Genomic DNA, 19539 nt, shown 5'->3' on the forward strand with positions numbered 1-19539 from the left:
GTGCGCAGCATAAATGTATATTTTTAACTTTGAGAACAACCGTTTATATCTCTACGCCAAAGTCGGAAAACTAAACGGACAGACTTCATCTCATGTGTGAACGTAATATAGAAGTGAAGTGGGGGGCTAGTATTTTCCATGTACATTTTTTTCCCCAAATGCGCTGGCAAGACCGAGGCATTTAAAGTTACTACGAGTTTAAACATATTGCGGAACGCACATGTTTTTTTACTTTTTGACGTGGTTAGTTACTTGTAAAATATATTTTCGTTGTGCTACGTGGCCAGACGGTTGCCGGCCGGTGGCGTGAGCAGATCAGACATGTAGGAGATTAAAAGCAAAGTCCGTCCACGAAACAATCTGCGGCAACGGCAGTCTAAATTGCTTCAGCCGTGAAGCCGAGTATGGGGGGGGCCACTGACTCCACTCACTTAAAAGTGGTGTTGAATTTGGAAGACCCGTGTCCGAAAGTAAAATTCATGTCAAACGGTTGTGAAGAACAGCTGCCGCTTCGTGTGGTGCACACTCGCCTTTGCTACCGTACACGTACACGTGCGAACTGGCGCGCAAAAGTGACTCACGCCGCTGTCTCCTTTTCAAAAGAGGCGCCTCTTTCTCTTTTCTCACCTCTCCTCGCAGTGCGGAGAGGAGAAACGCGGAGAAAGCGGACTCGGTGGGGGGAGAGAGAACGGTACGAGAGGGTGTGCATCATCTGATCTGCTCACGCCACCGGCCGGCATCGCGCCACTCTTCGCTACGAGCCGCAGTTTACCGAGTGTTTGCGGAGGTCGAATAAGAACACAAAAGCTTTGTTGATACACTGAGACAGTTTATTTGGGGATGTCTGCAGCCTGCCATCACAGAAGTCCAGCTAAACAGCGACGTTTACTTTATATCTATTCCAGAACGCGAGTAGCCGAGAAGCGTCGTCTGCTACACGGAGTGCCGCCACTCTCGTCTGCTCACCCATGAGGAGACGGCGAGGGTGGGCCACGTTGCTTCCGGCGCGGCTCGGCCAATAACACCACCGGTGGACGTACCACGTGACATTCGGCTTCCTTTACTCGACGTTGCCGGTCGTGTGTGCACGCGTGATTTTTATCCATCCTTTTTGGATCGTCGCCAGCAGCGGCGCGCTCGCTCGTCGTATAACTGCAGCAGCGGCACGTTGGGATCCGTCACATTGGATACTTCGCGCAGCTGGATTAACCACAGGCGAGTGTTGCTTTCTCGACAATCGACTTGTACGTACGTGTTTGAGTGGGTGCGGAGAGTTCGTGGGGCCGCAGTCACAACCGCGATTTTAGACCAATTGTCCGGTTTAGCTGACGCCACATATTGACTTCATTGCAGCTTTCTGGAGTCCACTGTGTGTGCCAGGAGTTAATTTTTTACGGATATAGACATCTACTTTCGGACACGGGTCTTCCAAATTCAACACCACTTTTAAGTGAGTGGAGTCAGTGGCCCCCCATACTCGGCTTCACGGCTGAAGCAATTTAGACTGCCGTTGCCGCAGATTGTTTCGTGAACGGACTTTGCTTTTAATCTCCTACATGTACCGCGCTCGCAGGTGCGCCTGTTCATCGTTGCGACTTTTGGCCACCTCGTTAAGAAAAACTGTTTCGCTTAGATAGTTTCATTTGAAAACTGCCGCTTTCATTATCTGCACTGGTTACCGTTCAGCCTGCTGGTTTTTCCCCCAGACAACCAGGCCATGCAGGGCAGTCGGACAGAAACTTGAGATTTTCGGCTACTGGCGAATTCCACCGACCGCTCTGTAGGAGGTCTTCTTGCCACAAAATGGAAAAATCCATTTAGGATTTTCCTTTTCGGGGCAAAAAAGCCTACCCTTGGACGACCCGTGGAATTTGTCCTATGGGATTTTATTACTTTATGCGTGACGCAATTATGCGTGATGCCTGAAATTATTTGCGGGTCTTTGTTGAAGTGGCGGTAATTATTAATTGCGCAGCGGTAATATTTTTTCATTAGCCAAACATGAGGCTTGCGGAATCGCGGCGAGGTCCGTTATAGAGCGAATATTTCGCGCGTTCAAGCAGCTAAGTCATCCCCCCCAACCCGCTGTTCTGTGCAGAAGGGAACGATGTCGACCGTGACGGAAACCGTGACGGAGGAGCGGACCGTCGCTAAGCCGCACAAGATGGAGATAGTTTGGCGAAATGTGATCCTCATGGGGAGCCTGCACCTGATCTCCATCTACGGCTTCTACTTGGTCTTCTTCAGCGTGCAGTGGAAGACCGTGCTCGCCGGTAAGAGTCCCGCCGGCGCGCCTTTCATTCATCCGCTGAGTGGCGGCCGCCGAGCTGGCGCGTGCTGCAGCGCATGGTCTGACTGCGCCGCATCACGGGCCTGCCGGGCCGCCTCTTGCTTTGGGCTTCTTTTCCGGCCAGCTTACGGGCAGACGTTCTGGTCGCTCTCTCGACAGCCGAGGGCTTGCGTGGCATTGCCCCCCTTTAATTCCTAGGAGTTGCTCACTTAGAGTAACGCACAATAGAGTAAGAACAGTAGGCTTTGTGTAACTTTAAAAAAAAATGACACACTGAAGTGATGACATCGTTTTTTGTACAGGCAACGCATCTGATAAGCGTTCGATTGTATTGTTCAAACTAGCTGCTTATTACTTTGCCACCACAATATTCCAGCATACGCGTAAGATTGACGTTGAGTGTAGTCCCGGTTTAAAATTGGGCGCTCCGCACGTTGTGGCCCATAACCTGTTTGCCGCTGTTTGCCTAACTTACTAGTATGTGCCTGAGTTGTCAGGAAAATGTGCGGAAGGTTTTCGGCGTCGAAAGGGCTGCGAAATCTTCATAGGATACATAAATATTCACGTGGAAGAATCTCATTAAATGCAACCTGAAGAAGGGAGTAAAGTGTGCACAGCTTTCTTTTACTGTAAGTGCAACTTACCAGGACAGCGAACGTCCGCAGTTTGCGTTACACACACACACAAACTACTGGCTGACAGCGTCCATACATTTGTGCACGAAAGCCGTGTGTTCATACCTTTCCGGGCCGGGACGGGCAAAGCGTGTGTAGCATGACTTCTCGCACCGTAAACGCATGGCTGGCTAATTTGCTGAGTTAGTTGCGGAACGGTCACGGCGTCACAAGATGCCCATCGAAATTTCTAACGCTGCTTCCGCGGTTGGGCTGACCACCCCACTGCCGGGCTGGCCAATCAGCGTTAGGTGCGCCGCAGGTCGCGGGGGCAGTTTTTGGCTACGCCCGTCTGCCTGCTGGAAACGCCCTCCAGTCATCTCACAAGGTCTTTAATTTGCTGCAACTGGCCCCTAGAAATAACTCCTAAAAATATCTCCGACAACTGTGCGCTTCTGTCCCTTCCTGGACATTTAAAGCTTAGCCACTTTTAGTTCAATGTTCGACTGCACTTCTCCTGGTCACATTGAGAGCCCAAATAGTATGAAGTGGCGGTCACTGACTATGTGGCACCCTTGCAATAATGAGAGTCTCGGAAACGTCTTGCTCTTGCAGTGCGCCTAAACGGAAGGCTTGCTATAATGGGCCATAATCAAACCGATTGCTCACCGGATTTAGGCATTCCTACTGGCAGAGAAAGAGAGAGAGAGCAATGTCAGCGCGGAATGTATATAAAAGCAAAAAAAAAGGGGGGTCAGAGGCGTTATTATCTACAGACAGTTGTACACCGCCGCCTGCTTGCTGTCGGATACTTTTTATAGATCTGCTTACTGGATTATGTCGGCTTAAGTAACAATCAAAGGTGTGTGCACTAAAATTGACCGAGAAATTGGATAAAAATAGGATCAAGTTACCGTTACTTCTTCAGTTGCTTGAAAAGTTCAGTCAAATCATTGGCACCGCCCAGCCGAGAAAGGTGTCCCGTGCCACCTCACGTTAACCCTGCGAGAGCCCACGAACTACTATTTAGCTCCGGGGCGTGGAATTCTACCAGTTCGTCACGCCATCTCCCACTGTTTTCTTTCACTTCGGTGATGGCCTCGTTGTCACTGCCTCTGTGCAGTCATGGACAAATGAAACTCTAACACAGACAAATGAACTAGAGCGAGCGCGCAAAAAGCGCCATTCCTTTCCGACATGCAGTTCAAATTGTCGCATGGCTGAGTCACAGGGGCGATGGTCAATAACCGCACTCTTTGTACCAGAAGCGCGCCTTTATTTGATTTCCCCGAAGCATACTCGTTCATTTCGCTTTTCCAGGCTCACATTTTCGTGACCCGTCGTGCTGGCTCAGTGACTAAGGCGTTGTGCTGCTGAGCACGAGGACGCGGGTTCGACTCCCGGCCGCGGCGCCCGCTTTTCTGACGGAGGCAAAAAGCAAAAACGCCCTTGCGTGCGAGATTTCGGCGCACGTTAAAGATCCCCAGGTGGTCGAAATTAATCCGGAGCCCTCCACTACGGCGCGCCTCATCGCTTGCGTTGCGTCGGCGCGTTAAACACTACAATCAATCAAAATCAAATCACATTTTCGTGTTCGCGTTTTATCTGGCATTGACGGCACATCCGCCAAGAGCTTTAACAGCAGAGAAGCGGGTGCCAGCCAGTAGCGTAGCCAGAAATATCTATCGGGGACGTGTTTCATACCGCCGGTGAGAACATAAAAAGAAAGAAAGCCTGCGTCCAAACACCACCTTAGTCATTCTTGTCTTCACTACAGTCATTTCAATCTTCGTCTTTGCATGCTGATATATCGATGTGGTGTGTACACAGCGGGGGCGAAAAAGGGCCGAAAGAGGGTAGCTGGGTACGCATAGAGTTCTGAAAATTTCGGGGCGGTGTTCTGACACTGAAACACCCCCCCGGCTACGCCCCTGGTGCCAGCGTATGCACAAAGCGACAGCTTACGATGGCCACCCGCGCAACTTCGGCGGCTGGTGATGGGCGCTCACAAACCTCGCTGACTAGCCCGGGCCCTGTCGTAGGCTGCCGCTGTGTGCATAGGCTGGCACCTCTTTATTTCTTGTTGTTTAAACTTTGGACGGCTGTACGTTGGACGTCACATATGCGTTCAACAACCGCACCGGATGCGATGTGCAGGGCTCCTATCGGCAGTGTACGTGTAGAAGGGACCGCAACGCTTTCCCACAGCGGCGAAACTCCGCACTGTTTTCAGTTTGGTGCATCTTTAGTGTTCGGCTTTGTGAACACGGCCGCTCAAAGCTTCCAAACGGCGTCCCGAAACATCCTGACTACGCACTGCAATGCAAAAGTCAGCAAACCTAATGCTATCGTGTCATGCTAGCGGAGATAGTGACAAGCCGGATAGATATTCGCCGGCAACGGTAACTCTCAGAGGAACGCACGGCTGAAAATTTGTAGAGAACACGCTTAGAAAACGGATCGCTTAAGTGTGAAACGGGCAGCGTAACGTTGCACATAAGGCCCTCTTCTGCTTTTTTTCAGTATAGCGTCAGCAACTGTATTACAGCCCGGTGAGGCCTTCTGTGCGCTGGGATATTTAAATGCTCTTAAGGCAGGCCTGATACAGGTCTGATGCAGGCCTGACACTTAATTAGCTGTGAGCTCGCGGACAAGAACGAGGTACGCTAAAAGATCAGACAGCGCGGGTAACGGTAGTGCATGAAAAAGCAGTTATCTGTTTTGTTTTACTTTTTTTTTGGCTCGTCCTTGCTCACCTTGACCCTTGAATTCTGACGGGCGACGTAAGCATGTGTCTTTTTTTGTGCTGCAGCACATGCTGCAGGTGCTTTTTTTGTGTTTTCGTTAGAGGATGTAATATAAACGACTGCACGTACGGGTGTCTGCGTGAGCTCGCTCGCTCGCTCGCTACGCACTTGTTTCCTTACATTTCCGTCAGCTTTCTCATATTTGTGTTGCTCAAGTGTATTTTACTCTGGCAATGATGAAACTATCTCTCTCTGTAGCTCCGGGAAGAGCTTTCATTTTAAGGGTTCATGCGCAGCAGGTCTTGGGAATCGCAAGCCCAACTGACTGTAAAATGTTTGTGCTGCTGAATATGCCCTTGCTTGGTGCCATTTGAAACCGTGAAGGCATGCGTTGTCGAACCCGGTAGCGGGGTACAGTCACAGTTCTATTGTCTTGCCCAGGGTTTACCAACAAAGAGGAGCTAGGTGGAGCGTAGGCGCCGTTTGGGGCACATGGGAACTGAAGTTGGGAGCGTGATTGCTACATTGAGCGAAAAACAGAAACGACCGCGTGTCGATATCTCGGCCCACGTTAAGCGCCACTAGCTGTTCTAAACAACCCTGTAGCCCTTCACTAAGGCGCTCCTTGTAGCCCAGGCGTGTCTCCGGCGCGTAAAACGCCACTCCGGCTTTTGAACTGAACAAGCTCAGTCGTGCAGGTTCTCTAGGTGGGTACGAGCTGCACTACAGACGCTGCTTGTTTAGCGCTGTTTAGAGTGCTGCTGAATAATGAGGCCATTTGGACTAATCAAACGCATCTAGTTTTCCGCTCATGAAAGCTTTTTTTTTTTTGCACCTTTAGTTGTCAGGACAATTGACAGGACTGCGTTACCGTGCGTTCGCGTCACTGAGAACGCAGTGGCTTTCTTTTCACTTCTGCGCAAGCGCGGTTACACCAGCCCTCACGAACGTGCACCGTTACAGTGGTGGTGGTTGTAGTAACCCATTGGCATAATTACAGCAGCTGTGTGCGGTCATGAGCAGGGCATACAGCGGCCGCCAAGAACTCGCGCTATCCTTTCAACTATCTATAGCATCGCTTCAAGCGCTCTCGCTGTGGCTTTCGTTAGCTCATGTTGCACAGTCGTGCTTGCTCTCACCCGCGTGCGTTTTACGGCGCAGTCATAAAATCAAAAGCTAAGCCATCTGGAACACCATCTGGAACGAAGGAAGCCCTTCTCCGAACAGCAAACGTCACGCAGTGGGCCAATTCCTCCGCGCTTCCTGCTGACCAACGGGCATGCGCTGCCTCCCCACTACAGAGTGACGTTTGTCATTCCGTGCAACGGCCTTTCTTCTTTCAAAATTTGGTCTTGAAGATGTTTTTTCTTCTTCTGAAGGCAATTGGTGACGCGGTTAACCTGCTGTCCTCATCGGCTGGTGCCGCCGCCCGTAATCTCCGGTATTACCTGATTCCCGTGGTGGCTCTCCGGCCGCCGCGCGGTGTTCGCGCAGAACAGTAACGCCACGCGCCGTTAACGCTTTTCCCACGCGGCTGTCACGACAGGGGTGGAGAAAGGTCACTCTTGATTGATTATGCGTTTTAACGCGCCCACGCTGCACAGGCGATGAGGCGCGCCGTAGTGGAGGGCTCCGGATTAATTTTGACCACCTGGGGATCTTTAACGTGCGCCGAAATCTCGAACACACGGGCGTGAGGGGACGGACGCTCTTACTGTCACGCTATCTCTCCATCTTGTGACTGAGGGGCGGCCCGTCTGATTAGTGCGGCCGACGAGTGCCCCTGTCGGCCTGTTGCAACCGGGGTGACGGCACGGCTGCTGAGAGAAGTAATCGAGAGGACCGGCTGTGCGCGCCTCTCCGCTTCCCCTATAGGCACGTTGCACTGGTGTTGGCCCCCGGATCAACACGGCTGTTTTACACATCATGGGCGTCATGTTTTTTGCAGGAAATATCCCTTGCTCGTCGCTGCTTCTGCCCACAGAACTCAATCTGCATAAGCACCGCTGCCGTGTTTGAGTTATCAACAGCCATGTTTATCGCGTGTCAAGCCACCGAAGTCGACAAAAGGAAGGCACCTGTATAACGGCGCGATGACAAAAGACGCGCGAATTGGTTTAAGTGGCGAAGATCACGAGACGTCAGTGGCGGATTTTGTAGTCTTCCAATCAGGTTGTAAACGAAAAAGGAAAGGAGGTACCGACGCACCTTTACGATTTTTTTTTAGCCTGTCTTATGATGCAACACATCAGTTCGGGTCCCGCAAAACGTTGGCACGGCGCGTCAGGCCCTTGGTGATAACTGTTCAAGGAATCGTCGCTTATTGATCAAAGTCCGTGCACTGCAGGCATATATAACAGAGAAAGTCGTACACTCACAGCCGCCGCTGTATAGTGCAGGGTGGCGATGCCATGGTCAAATACACATCGCAAGGGCGGAGCAAAGCTATGTGTAGTCGCTGCAGAAAGCTATCCCGTCTGCCTCTACTTCGCTCCCTCCCTGCACTTCATTGGATACGTTAAGCTGTACTTTCCAAATTTCTTTGTGCCTTGGCCTCCTCTTCCAAACGAGAAAAAATCCCCATATCGTTCACCGCAGCATATAGCTTATCGCCCTGCAAGCAGGTTAATACGCCCCTGCGTGCAAAGCGTTTCCAATGCTGCGCAAGGCGTTCTGCTGCTGACCACGAGGTCGCGGGTTATATTCCCAGCCGCGGCGCCCGCTTTCTTGATGGAGACGAAAAGCAAAAACGCTCGTGTTTACGAGATTTCGGCGCACGTTAAAGATCCCCAGGTGGTCAAAATTAATCCGGAGCCCTCTACTACGGCGCGCCTCATCGCCTGCGTTGCGTCGGCGCGTTAAACCCTACTATCAATCAATCAATTCAATGCTGCGCTGCGAACAACTGACACCGGGCATTTTGGTTCGTATTTTATATAGTTGACTAAGCAGCATTCGCTAATTACTTAGCCTTTATCTCAGAAATCCCTTCATTTGCTATCTTCGGAGGTCAAAGCACTTTACCAACTGACGCCCAACCGAACTCGTGGCCCGTCATATTGACAATGCCCTATGCGGATTCCGCCCCTCATTGAAGGCTTTATCAGGAGCCGCTCCTTATCGATGGTCCGGCGTACTACATGGCTGAACAAATATGCGCAACTTTTCGACATATGAGGACGTTTTAATGACAGGGGATTCAGATCATCATTATTGGCTTAATCAGTGACACCATTAAAAGCCAAAACGTCATCCGTGCTTCCCGTTTAAAAGCCGCCGGACTCATTGGTGGTGGCCATAGTATACGGCAGAGTAAGGTAGCATTTGCACCATGCGTCAGGACGAGCGATACATACATATCAGAAACGCTCTTGTTGCTCGACTAGGGAGTTGATTGATTGTTGAGTTTAACGCGCCGACACTACACAGGCGATGAGGCGCGCCGTAGTGGAGGGCTCCGGATTAATTTTGACCACCTAGGGATCTTTAACGTGCGCCGAAATCTCAAACACACGGGCGTTTTTGCTTTTCGCCTCCATCAGGAAAGCGGGCGCCGCGGCCGGGAATATAACCCGCGACGTCGTGGTCAGCTGCAGAACGCCTTAGCCACTGAGCCACCGCGGCGGGTCGCTCGGCTAGGGAGTATTTCGTGGCCTCCCTGCCCTTCTTCCACCTAATCTCGGCCCCACTCGTTCTGTGGATGTTTCTTGATAGATAAAATAAAAAAAAATGCTTCCCCTTCGTGTGCCTCTTCCAGTGACTTGTAAACGCAATTTAAATGACATCAGTTTTTTTTCAACTTGGGAATACCAAAAATATTGGTGTGTGGAAGCACCTTCGTACAAGTACTTAGAGGTCTTATTTCAATGCTACCACATTAGTTATCGTATTTTCTTTCAAAACTGGGTTTAGGGCTAGCTTATTTAACTAAAATGACACCCGACTCCGCTGTGTCATACGGGAAAAGCGATTTTGGGCCTGTTTCCCGCACTGCTTAAGAACCTGTTCCGTGTTTTTTTTGTTTTTTTTTAACTGGACTTTACACGCCGAAGCTACTCTTGGGCTATGAGGCTCACTGTAGTGAAGGGCTACGGATGCATTCACACCACCTGGGGACCTTAATTGAGCGATGAAATTTCCACACGCGTGCGTTCTTGTTTTTCGCCTTTAAAGTAGCACAACACCTTGAGTGACCGGGGTGGCTTATTCAGCATTTTCACGCAGTTAAAAATACAAGCATGACCACACAGGCAAGGTACGTACGTTTATTGTTATATTTCACGAGCACTCATTGTGAAGGGGATGAGGCAAGCTATATTTCACCGACAACACGATTATAATCGGAATTTGATTCCAGAGGGGATAAGAAAATGGGCGGGATATACACCATTAAAATGGAGGAGGAGGAGGAGGAGGAGGAGGAGGAGGAGGAGGAGGAGGAGAAATGCGAACGGAAAGATTGATGATTGTTGGCGTTTAACGCGCCGACGCAACGCAGGCGATGAGGGGCGCCGTAGTGGAGGGCTCCGGATTAATTTTGACCACCTGGGGATCTTTAACGTGAGCCGAAATCTCGCACACGCGAACGGAAAGGCCGGGAAGTTATCCAGGCTCAGAGCCCGGATCTGTAAGAGGCTACGGGCACTGATCCCATTGTGCTTCGCGACAGCCTTCCAGTGATCTGGAACAACATATTTGCCATTCGTGCTGAAGTGTCTAAATAGACACGTTCAATATTTACTAATCATCAGGCGGAAGAAATAGCGCGAGTTCGAGTAGATTATGGGGGTGGTGGTGTTGTAACCACCCTTACCCCGACGACATGTGTCTTTCATACATGTGTCTTTCAGACATGTGTCTTTCATACCATTTATTTCCCCCGTGTGCAAAAAGTCGTTTCCTTTGTAATATATATATATAGTCGAAACGTCAGTAAACCACTGTTTTTGTTTTTAATCGTGCGTCTACCATTTTCTCAACTATATATATATATATATATATATATATATATATATATATATATATATATATATATATATATATATATATATATATATATATATACGGTGAATACATTTCGGGATTCAGACGAAACGTTAGTTACACTATTACCTTAACAGAGAGAGAGAGAGACCGCGCGTGTGTATGCAACAGCGATCACCGATCAAGTGGCCACGTTATTGCAGTATACCATTAATTTAACTTGGAAATGTGTTGTTATGCGCAACACGTTCAGTCTCGGCTACCTGCTTGTGCTGCACGGTATCATGCGTGCTTCTGACGGGGTGAAAGCTCGAGGATGTAAAGAAAAGGAGCGCGAAACATACGTATGAGAAAAATATTCTGTTGTGGTCTGACGAGATACATAAGTGGCGCCTATTTCGGGCGATTGTGATCAGTCGTTCTAGTAACGAAGCCACTTTCAACCCCTGTTCAAACTTTTTGCCTCTTGCCGTGGGGCGTGACAACAGGGCGTGCGCCTCCCGTTAACCATTTGGGAGGCTGCTCTCGGGATTGTTTGCTCACCGCTATGCAGACCAACATAATCCTAAACGTACGCTTTCCGCCTTCATTCCCTTCAGCGTACATTCTCTACACGTTATCCGGCATCGGAGTGACGGCTGGCTCTCACCGCCTGTGGGCTCATCGGTCATACAAGGCGAAGACACCTTACCGCATCCTGCTGATGCTTCTGCAAACCATGGCATTCCAGGTGAGGAGATGTGGCATTTCTCGCAAGATTTATTGCCATTTGACTGTAGGCTCGCTTGGTGTTAATCCACGTACGGGTGCCTCGTCAATGTACCCAACCTAATTTATTTTGCCCGGGGGAGGAAGAAAGGAGAATGTGTGTCGGATTCTATTGTTTAAGGCAGGCTTCCCATATTTCACAACCGCCTGCAGACGAAATGGCGACCTCAGCCCCGCTCACTTGAAGAACTCGATGAAAATCCTGGACTCTGTTTTTAAAGGCACGTCACCAATGCAGTTATCCTGTAAAAAGCAATGAAATGCTATGTAAGCGATGCTACACACTGCAGCTGATGAGCACTGTTGTAATGGTGAGGCATTAGGACTCAGCTAATACTCGCGGTGCAGCAGGCGTACTACACATAACGTTCCAGTGGTGTCCCTCTTTTTTTCTTCTTGTTTAGGGGAAAGGCCTAATGACTGATGGTCCCATGTGGGAGCATAATGTCGAAGTCGTGTAAGCTGGGGGCATCGCATGTGATAGAAAAGAGTGTTATCCGTAGTCGTTACTTGACGATAGGCAGAGTCAATAGCCTCGTCCATACCCTTCTCTCCCCCGCGTCCGAATATTTTGGGCGGGAGTGGCTTCCTCAGCCCCTCTTGCGTACGCAGGTGGTGGACGCAGGTCAAAATTTGACTGATTTGCTGTGTCAGTGCCACAATTATTCCGCGTGGGGCAGCTTATTTAGTGCCCTCTTAAAAATTGATTGATTGATTGATTGATTTGATTGATTGATTGATTGATTGATTGATTGATTGATTGATTGATTGATTGATTGATTGATTGATTGATTGATTGATTGATTGATTGATTGATTGATTGATTGATTGCGGGGTTTAACGCGCCGACGCTACACAGGTGATGAACAGGTGATGAGGCGCGCCGTAGTCGGCAGCTCCGGATTATTTTTGACCACCTGGGGATCTTTAACGTGCGCCGAAATCTCGAATGCATGGGCGTTAACCCTCTTCAAAATGTCTGTGTGTTTGCTTCACTACAACGCAACGTAGAGACCACTGACTGCGATCGAGTAGGCAATGCAAGCATGACGTCTTGGGTTTCGTGATCGCGCAGGTCTCCTTTTTCCGTCTAATCGTATGTCTGGTGGCGTTCTCGTCGAACTTGTTCCCTTCGAGACAGTGATTTGTCACTGAAGTGTACTACTGCAAAACACAACCCCGGATTCTTTTTCTTTAAGTGTACACTCACGCTGCCTAGTCGATTTTTTTACAGCTCTTAAGTGTTAAATAAGGTGTACAGCCAGCATTGTACTTACACTTGTACACATCTTTAAGGTTTGTGCAGCAGTTAACAGGTGATGTAGAAGGGAATGACCTGAGGCTGACCCCCGACTTTTGTTTCAGAATGACATCTACGACTGGGCGAGGGATCACCGGATGCACCACAAGTATTCCGAAACGACCGCCGACCCACACGACGCGACGCGGGGCTTCTTCTTCTCGCACGTGGGCTGGCTCCTGGTACGCAAGCACCCCGACGTGCGCGAAAAGGGCAAGAACATCGACATGAGCGACCTGATGGCCGACCCCGTGGTCCGCTTCCAGAAGAGGTGGGTGCACAGAGCCAATGAACCGATGCTGGGGATCGCAATGGAGCTAGCTTGCTGTACCCAGCAGGGAATTACGCTCGTGTGCGCCGAACTGTTCGGGAATGGGAAAATTCCGAATTACCAACGCCGACGTAGAAATGTACAGTATAGTATATTATAAAGAACCGAATATGCGCCCAATTCTCGAAAGGTGTTCACTTGGGGTCTTCTATGATATTATAAGGCAAACCAAGCCTAATTTCACTGATAGCCCTTAACGCCAAAGGCAGCTCATTGAGCTTCATGCGAATATACTCGACAGCGAAATGTGGCGTTAGTGTATGGACGGGCCGCGCTTCAACGAGCGTTCGTCGGGGACCACGGAGAAGCATTCCATTTTAACGCGTCGGCATCACTCGTGCGTTACTTGGCTCAGTTGATAAAGCACGCGCCGTCCCCAGATCCGCGTCACCACAAAGTGAAGCCTCGGAATCAAAATAATCAAAGGCCGTCATCGAAAATCAATGCCCTTCCACTCTGAAAAATGATGACCAGTGAAGCTGGACGCAGTGCACGAAACAAAACACGTTTGCTTCTAATCTTCGGTCCACACGGGCGCGAGAACTGGAGAGATTAGACATATACAGCTTCGCTGTGAAATTCCCATTGACTGCGAACGCGGGTGCGCACCGGCTTGACGTCCCTATTGGCTGCAGCGCCGGCGCCACACTCTTTTCTCCTCCTCCCTTATTGGCAGCCGCCACTCTTGTCCATGCATGATACAGACGTAAGCCGCCCAGGACGCACTGCGCCTGCTTGTTTCAGCATCATTATCCTTACGCAGCAGCTGAAGGCCAACTACGACTGCGGGCGAGTTTTCTGGAGCACGCGCTATGTAACGAGTAGCAGCCAATAGGAATCAAGCCCTTACCGAGGGTTGCGTCTTTTGTGTAAGCGTTTTGCGTGCACCAGACGGATGCGCCTTGCGCCGACGCCTGCTGGGTACGTGCTATTGGTGACCGAAATTGCGTGATCCAAAGCTCGGGTTTACCAGCCAAGGATTGCTACGCATTTGAATTTTCCAACTTGTCGAAGGCAGTTTCGCCTGCGTGAGAGGGTGCATGTGCAGTTGCCGTAGACAAAGTTTTGGGACTGAACATATCTCCTCAGCAGGCTTCCGTTTACAGTATATTCAAGCTCTTATCGCTTAACAATCGTTGCTTGTATACAGGTCCATTTGCTCAAATTCGAGTATACCTACTCTAGAAGCGAGAGATTGCTCTAGCGGGAAGCCACAGTCGACCAGCCTATGCGGATTGTGTATTCCTGGTGCAATCCTTGATGGCGTCTTGAGAGAACACAGCCACGGAGGCAATTCAGATTTTACTGCACGTTGATATCTCGTAGCTCCTGGATACAAAAATAAAGCTAACAGTCTCTTGATGGCAAAGCTGGGCTACAGGTGGCACGAATAGTTGCTTGGATATTTCCTGGCGTCTGTGTTACCATGGCTGCAAAGAAGCTCGCCTCGATGGTGTTGCGAAAGTGGAAGTGCATTTGATGAGGCATAAGAGCACATCTTGAGGATGTATGGCCTTTCTAATCTTCACGTTGGTTTCTTGGGCAGGTCACACAGCGCGGGCGTAGCGTTAAACCGCAGAACAACACTTTTCAATGTCGCAGGGATGAAACTGAGCAGCCTCAATCACTCTCTACAAGGATGCTTAGTTCAAGCACAAGAGATTTTAGCTTTCCTGTTTTTGGGTCGGATGTAAGGCGCCTGGCACACTGACTGGTTGAATTTCAGACCCAAGGATCTGTTTTGCACAAACGGTATTACGCACCCGCTGAGCGAATTACTAATGAGAAATATGTCTCCTAGAAAAGGGAATTGCGACACTTTTGTGTTCTAATGTCTAACCCACACTTCTCCGAGTACTTCGTCAAATGGTTGATTGCTTTCTGTAACAAAGAGCGTTAACTATGCTTCCTTAAAGACGTTCATTTACGGGAGACTTCATCCGTATGTTTCAATTGTCTTTGCTGCCGTTTGAACCTTCTGAAGTGCTTAGTGTTGCTATCACTCCTTAGAAATGCCATTCGGAGTATGTAGCATCTTTGATGCTATGGATAAAAAATTGGCCGCGTATCTGCTCACTTCGCTGCAAATGTCGTCGAAAGACGATAGTCTTCTGCCGCCCCTGCTACGTAAATGTCTGTCTTCGCTTTCCCGCCCACCTCTTACGCTCTTACGCTTCGCTCATTCCACGATAAACACAGTGGAGCTTTGCTCAAGTCAACTCAATTTTACCGCGTTCCACTGCTCGCGCCATCTGCTGGAACCTTTTCTTACTGTTAAACTTGGAACACTGCCACGAGGGGGCGCCGAGAGCGCTTCGTGTATTTTGAAGTAAAAAAAAAATTGTTTGCGAGGTGTATTTTTTAATTTGTTATCGCAAAAATCAAGCAGCCGTCTGTTTTAAAATAAAATAACAATGTAAATGTCACTTATTTATTGATGTCTCATTTTAAATATGCCTAATGTTTTTTTTTTCCTCAACAATTTTGACAAGTATGAACTCTGCCACCACATTTAGTAGTTTGGAAATGATTTGCCTATATAAACGTCTCGTAAGCATCACGTTCCCTTTTTGCCGGGCGGCTAAATCTAGGGACAAGCAGACACACAGACCTAAATTTCTGCGTTTCAGTAGCTCAAGAAAGACTATTCGTCTTTAAAAGCTTTTTACTGACCCCACGAATAAAAATACGCGAAAAACGCAGTTTTGCCGGCAACACTTCTAGGAACTGATGTTAGTAATGCTTTCAAATACAACATGCTTTTGTGTCATTGAGTTCGCTAGATGCTCCTGTCCGCTCGCCACACAGATAGAACTCGCATAAGTTTCCTTTAGGCTCGTCTTTGAATGAAAGCTAACAATGAATTAAGCTTAGTGCCTTCCCTACTTAGGCGCTCATGAGTGTGCACCATGACATTTCAATAGTTGTGTACAAATATTTTCTCTGGAAACATCAAGGGTTACTTTGAATTGAAAAATTTTACAGATAACAACGTCATCTGCACACCTTTTATAGATCCGGTTGTCGTCCGGTGTTTCTCCAATGCGCGCTTTTATTAGTCTTCATTGTATACGGTTGTTCTCTCATGACAATTTTATGCCCATTTTACCGCAAAATAAGTTCGTTTTCGAGTAGATTTAATCTTCGCTCAGTACTCTATTGTCCGAGATTTCCTTTTTCGCATTGAATATACTGGTTTAGCTGCACCCGCATGTTGCTAATGTTGTTAACGCGTACATTTATTATGCACCGGAACCTTTAAGTATGCTCTTCGAATATACCTTTGTATATTTGTTTGTTTCTCTCTTGCGCAGGTATTACTTGCCTCTGATGGTTACCATGTGCTTCGTCCTGCCTGCTCTCTTGCCCTGGTACCTGTGGGGAGAGACTCTCTGGAACTCTTACGTGGTCTGCTCGCTGACTCGCTACTGCTTCACGCTCAACATGACCTGGCTGGTAAACAGCGCAGCTCACATGTGGGGCAACCGGCCGTACGACCGCCACATCAACCCCCGGCAGAACCTGGTGACCATTGTCGGGGCCCACGGCGAAGGGTTCCACAACTACCACCACACGTTCCCGTACGACTACCGCACCAGCGAGCTGGGCTGCCGCATCAACACCACCACGTGGTTCATCGACTTCTTCGCCTGGCTCGGCCAGGTGTACGACCGCAAGGAGGTGCCCTCGGAGGTGGTGCAGCGGCGCATGGAGCGCACGGGCGACGGCTCCCGGGGCCTGACCGCGGGCACGCGCGGCTACTGATGAGGGACGTCAAGACCACCTCGGGGTCCACACCCGCCTATTTTGTTCCTCTCTTGGGTGGCCGTGCTCTGACAAGTCGGCCCCCATGTCTTTCGTGTGGGACCCGCTATTTATAGTTCACACTGCGAAGTGAAAGGACATTGGTCTACCCCTGCAGACTGCCTCCTGGCGAGGAGCTGCACGGGGAAGCATTCCCATTGTTGTTACGCCAAGAAGGGCAGCCTCGTCGGGTGCTGTGTTGTGGCTCTTGTGCGCATGCTTCTGTCGGCCCGCTTGCAGCTGCACACCGTCGGATTAAGACCCGGTGCGAGAAACAGTCAGTGCTGCACTTCTTGGCATACACCAGTAGCTAAACTAGATCTAGTGAAATAAAATGGCCTATGGCACTCCGTTGGCGAACTCCGTTGGCGAACTAGTTGATCAGTAGTCCACTTTTCTGCCTCTCTTCGTGCAGTCGAGTTTGCCGTGGAATCGGCACCCGATATGCACAAAGCTCAAAGATACATTTCGGGACCCAGCCTAAATGCTATATTGATGGTAGTATGGCCGGAATGTGTCTTCTAGTACGCAATGTATTCTGGCTACGCAACCAGTGATAGAGACCTCGCGTATTTTTAGGTAAACTTAAGTAATGTACCCGTAGCAAGAACTTCACGATGTGGATTTCTATGACAAAAATTATTCGATACCTCTGCCGCAGTCATCGTTATGACAACGACACGTCCCCATATTGTCAGTCTAGGCAATCCCATATGCTGTCATTAGTTAACGCCGCGAAATGGGTCTTTAGGAATTTCTGAAATTCAGACGCAAAATTTTTATGTGTATTTTAAACAGGGAAGAAGTCTTCTCACATTCTGTGATAGCCGTTTCAAGTGCTTGAGTAAATGTTGTGTGGAATGTGACCTGATACATGATGTGCATATGAGCTTCTACGCAACAAAAAATAAATTCATTTATTTTAAGTTTTTGTTGATGTTGGGTTTTTTATTTAAACCTTGAGCGCCAACTATATTGTTACGCACACCATAAGTGCCGTATAATCGCCGATGCGTTTATGACATTTCAACGGTCAACCATCTGAGCAAGCTGATTGGAAGAAGAGGAGAACGAGGTTGCACTCCGGCTTGGCACCATCATTCACGGACCGCTCTACCATCTACGCTCGTCCTGCACCGTCCGACCTCACTAAATAAATCCATCTCGTAACAGTTTGGTGGAGGAGCTGGGTACGCCACGCCGGACCTCCAGGATTTCCGCCGCAGCCGACGTGTCGCGGGTCTGCCACCGCTGCCTCCTACGACGCCTCAAGGTGGGAATACTGTGCCGGCCCCCAGGCCTGGCTGGCATCCCCCGCGAGAGCCCCGAATGTTCACTGGGAACGCCGATGAAGACGTCGAGGAATGGCTGACGCACTATCGGCTAATATACGGCACTTATGCTGTGCGTAACAATATAATGAACTCGACAGTATTGACGGAATAAAACGTTTCTTCACGTCGGAAGTCACGTAAGCATTTCAACGTGGGAGCATCGCTCAAGCATTATGTGGATAATTTGACGAAAAACGCGCCGTCGCCATATCCGCATAACCACACAGTGGGAGCCAAATTCCCATTGGCTGCAGATTCGGGTATGGATTCGGGTATGGCTGTGGATGGATACCGGTCCAACGTCCCCATTGACTGCGATGCGTAATGTGGCCGACGGGAAGAAAAGGGTAATTATTAAAGATCAGACGCCCCTTCGTCTAACGGCGACGATGGTTGAAACGCGATGCTTTCTTGCGTGCGAAAATCAAATGGCGAAGTGCCAAAGTCAAAGCCGCTGCAATCAAAGCCAAAGTGCAAACCGCCTGCGAGTCAAGTCCAAGCGTCAACGATCAACGTTCAAACTGCCTGCGAGTCAAGTCCAAACTCTCACGACAGCAAACGAATCCCTCACGATAAGCTGAGCGCTCCCCAGCCTCCCCCCCCCCCCCCCTCCCCGCCCATGGTCGTCGCTGGACCATCGTCGTCGTCAAAAATCCATACTGCGAAAGGAAATGCTGAACGCCGCGATTACGATGACGGCGCAATCTGGTAGACGTCGGCTTTCATAATGCAAGCACCCAAGTTCGATTCCGACCAAGGCAAGCGTTTTTTAACGCAAAGCTTTCTACTTCTACTAGCCAACGGTTCTTTAGTGGCGTGCGGGACAAGAAACTCCCAACGCGGCTGGGGAGGCGGAGGGCGCTTTTCATTCACGGAGCACAGCGTAGATGACGCGGCGATAGAGCGCTATCACCCAGCGTTCCCCATGCTCACCCTGGCGGGTGCGTCGGCGGGACCCTTCCGTCGGCTTTGTCGTCTGCTTTAGCGATGGTGTTGGGCCTCTTTTGGCGTAGCTTCACGTCCATTGCGCGCTTACTTCGCACGGCTTGATTAACTTATTGGATAGCACCTCCTGAGTAACCCGGACACGGCGGAATTAAGTGGTCATACGGCAAAGATCGTAAAGGATTGGTTTGAACTTTGCAGGGCGGAAAAACAAAATGTAGAGACCACTTACAGACATCTGGCCGCTAGAGAAACGCCACCTTTTGCGCACTGCTTGTCACAAATGGGACCGCGTTTTCTAAATTGCTGAACACCAATTCGGTTGTGTTTTAACAGGTATTACAAGAGACGAATGGAGCAACTTGTTCTGATAAACAGCGATTATAAAAGTTCCGTCAGCTTTCTCGCAATTTTCAAACTTGC

The 19539-nt window shown here is 49.5% G+C and overlaps 1 protein-coding gene across 1 annotated transcript; it reads left to right on the forward strand.

Moving 5' to 3' along the window:
• The first annotated feature begins 1055 nt into the window (after positions 1–1055).
• Positions 1056–17763, forward strand: LOC144148080 (stearoyl-CoA desaturase 5-like). The gene is made up of 5 exons (XM_077679675.1): positions 1056–1215; positions 2099–2273; positions 11234–11364; positions 12768–12973; positions 16348–17763. Exons 2-5 carry the CDS (start codon positions 2108–2110, stop codon positions 16796–16798), a joined length of 954 nt encoding a protein of 317 aa, XP_077535801.1. The 5' UTR covers positions 1056–1215; positions 2099–2107; the 3' UTR covers positions 16799–17763.
• The last annotated feature ends 1776 nt before the right edge of the window (positions 17764–19539 follow it).

The sequence above is a fragment of the Haemaphysalis longicornis genome, unplaced genomic scaffold (genome assembly GCF_048455015.1).
Source record: "Haemaphysalis longicornis isolate Haplotype H1 unplaced genomic scaffold, Haemaphysalis longicornis Haplotype H1 scaffold_1, whole genome shotgun sequence".
Taxonomy (NCBI): domain Eukaryota; kingdom Metazoa; phylum Arthropoda; class Arachnida; order Ixodida; family Ixodidae; genus Haemaphysalis; species Haemaphysalis longicornis.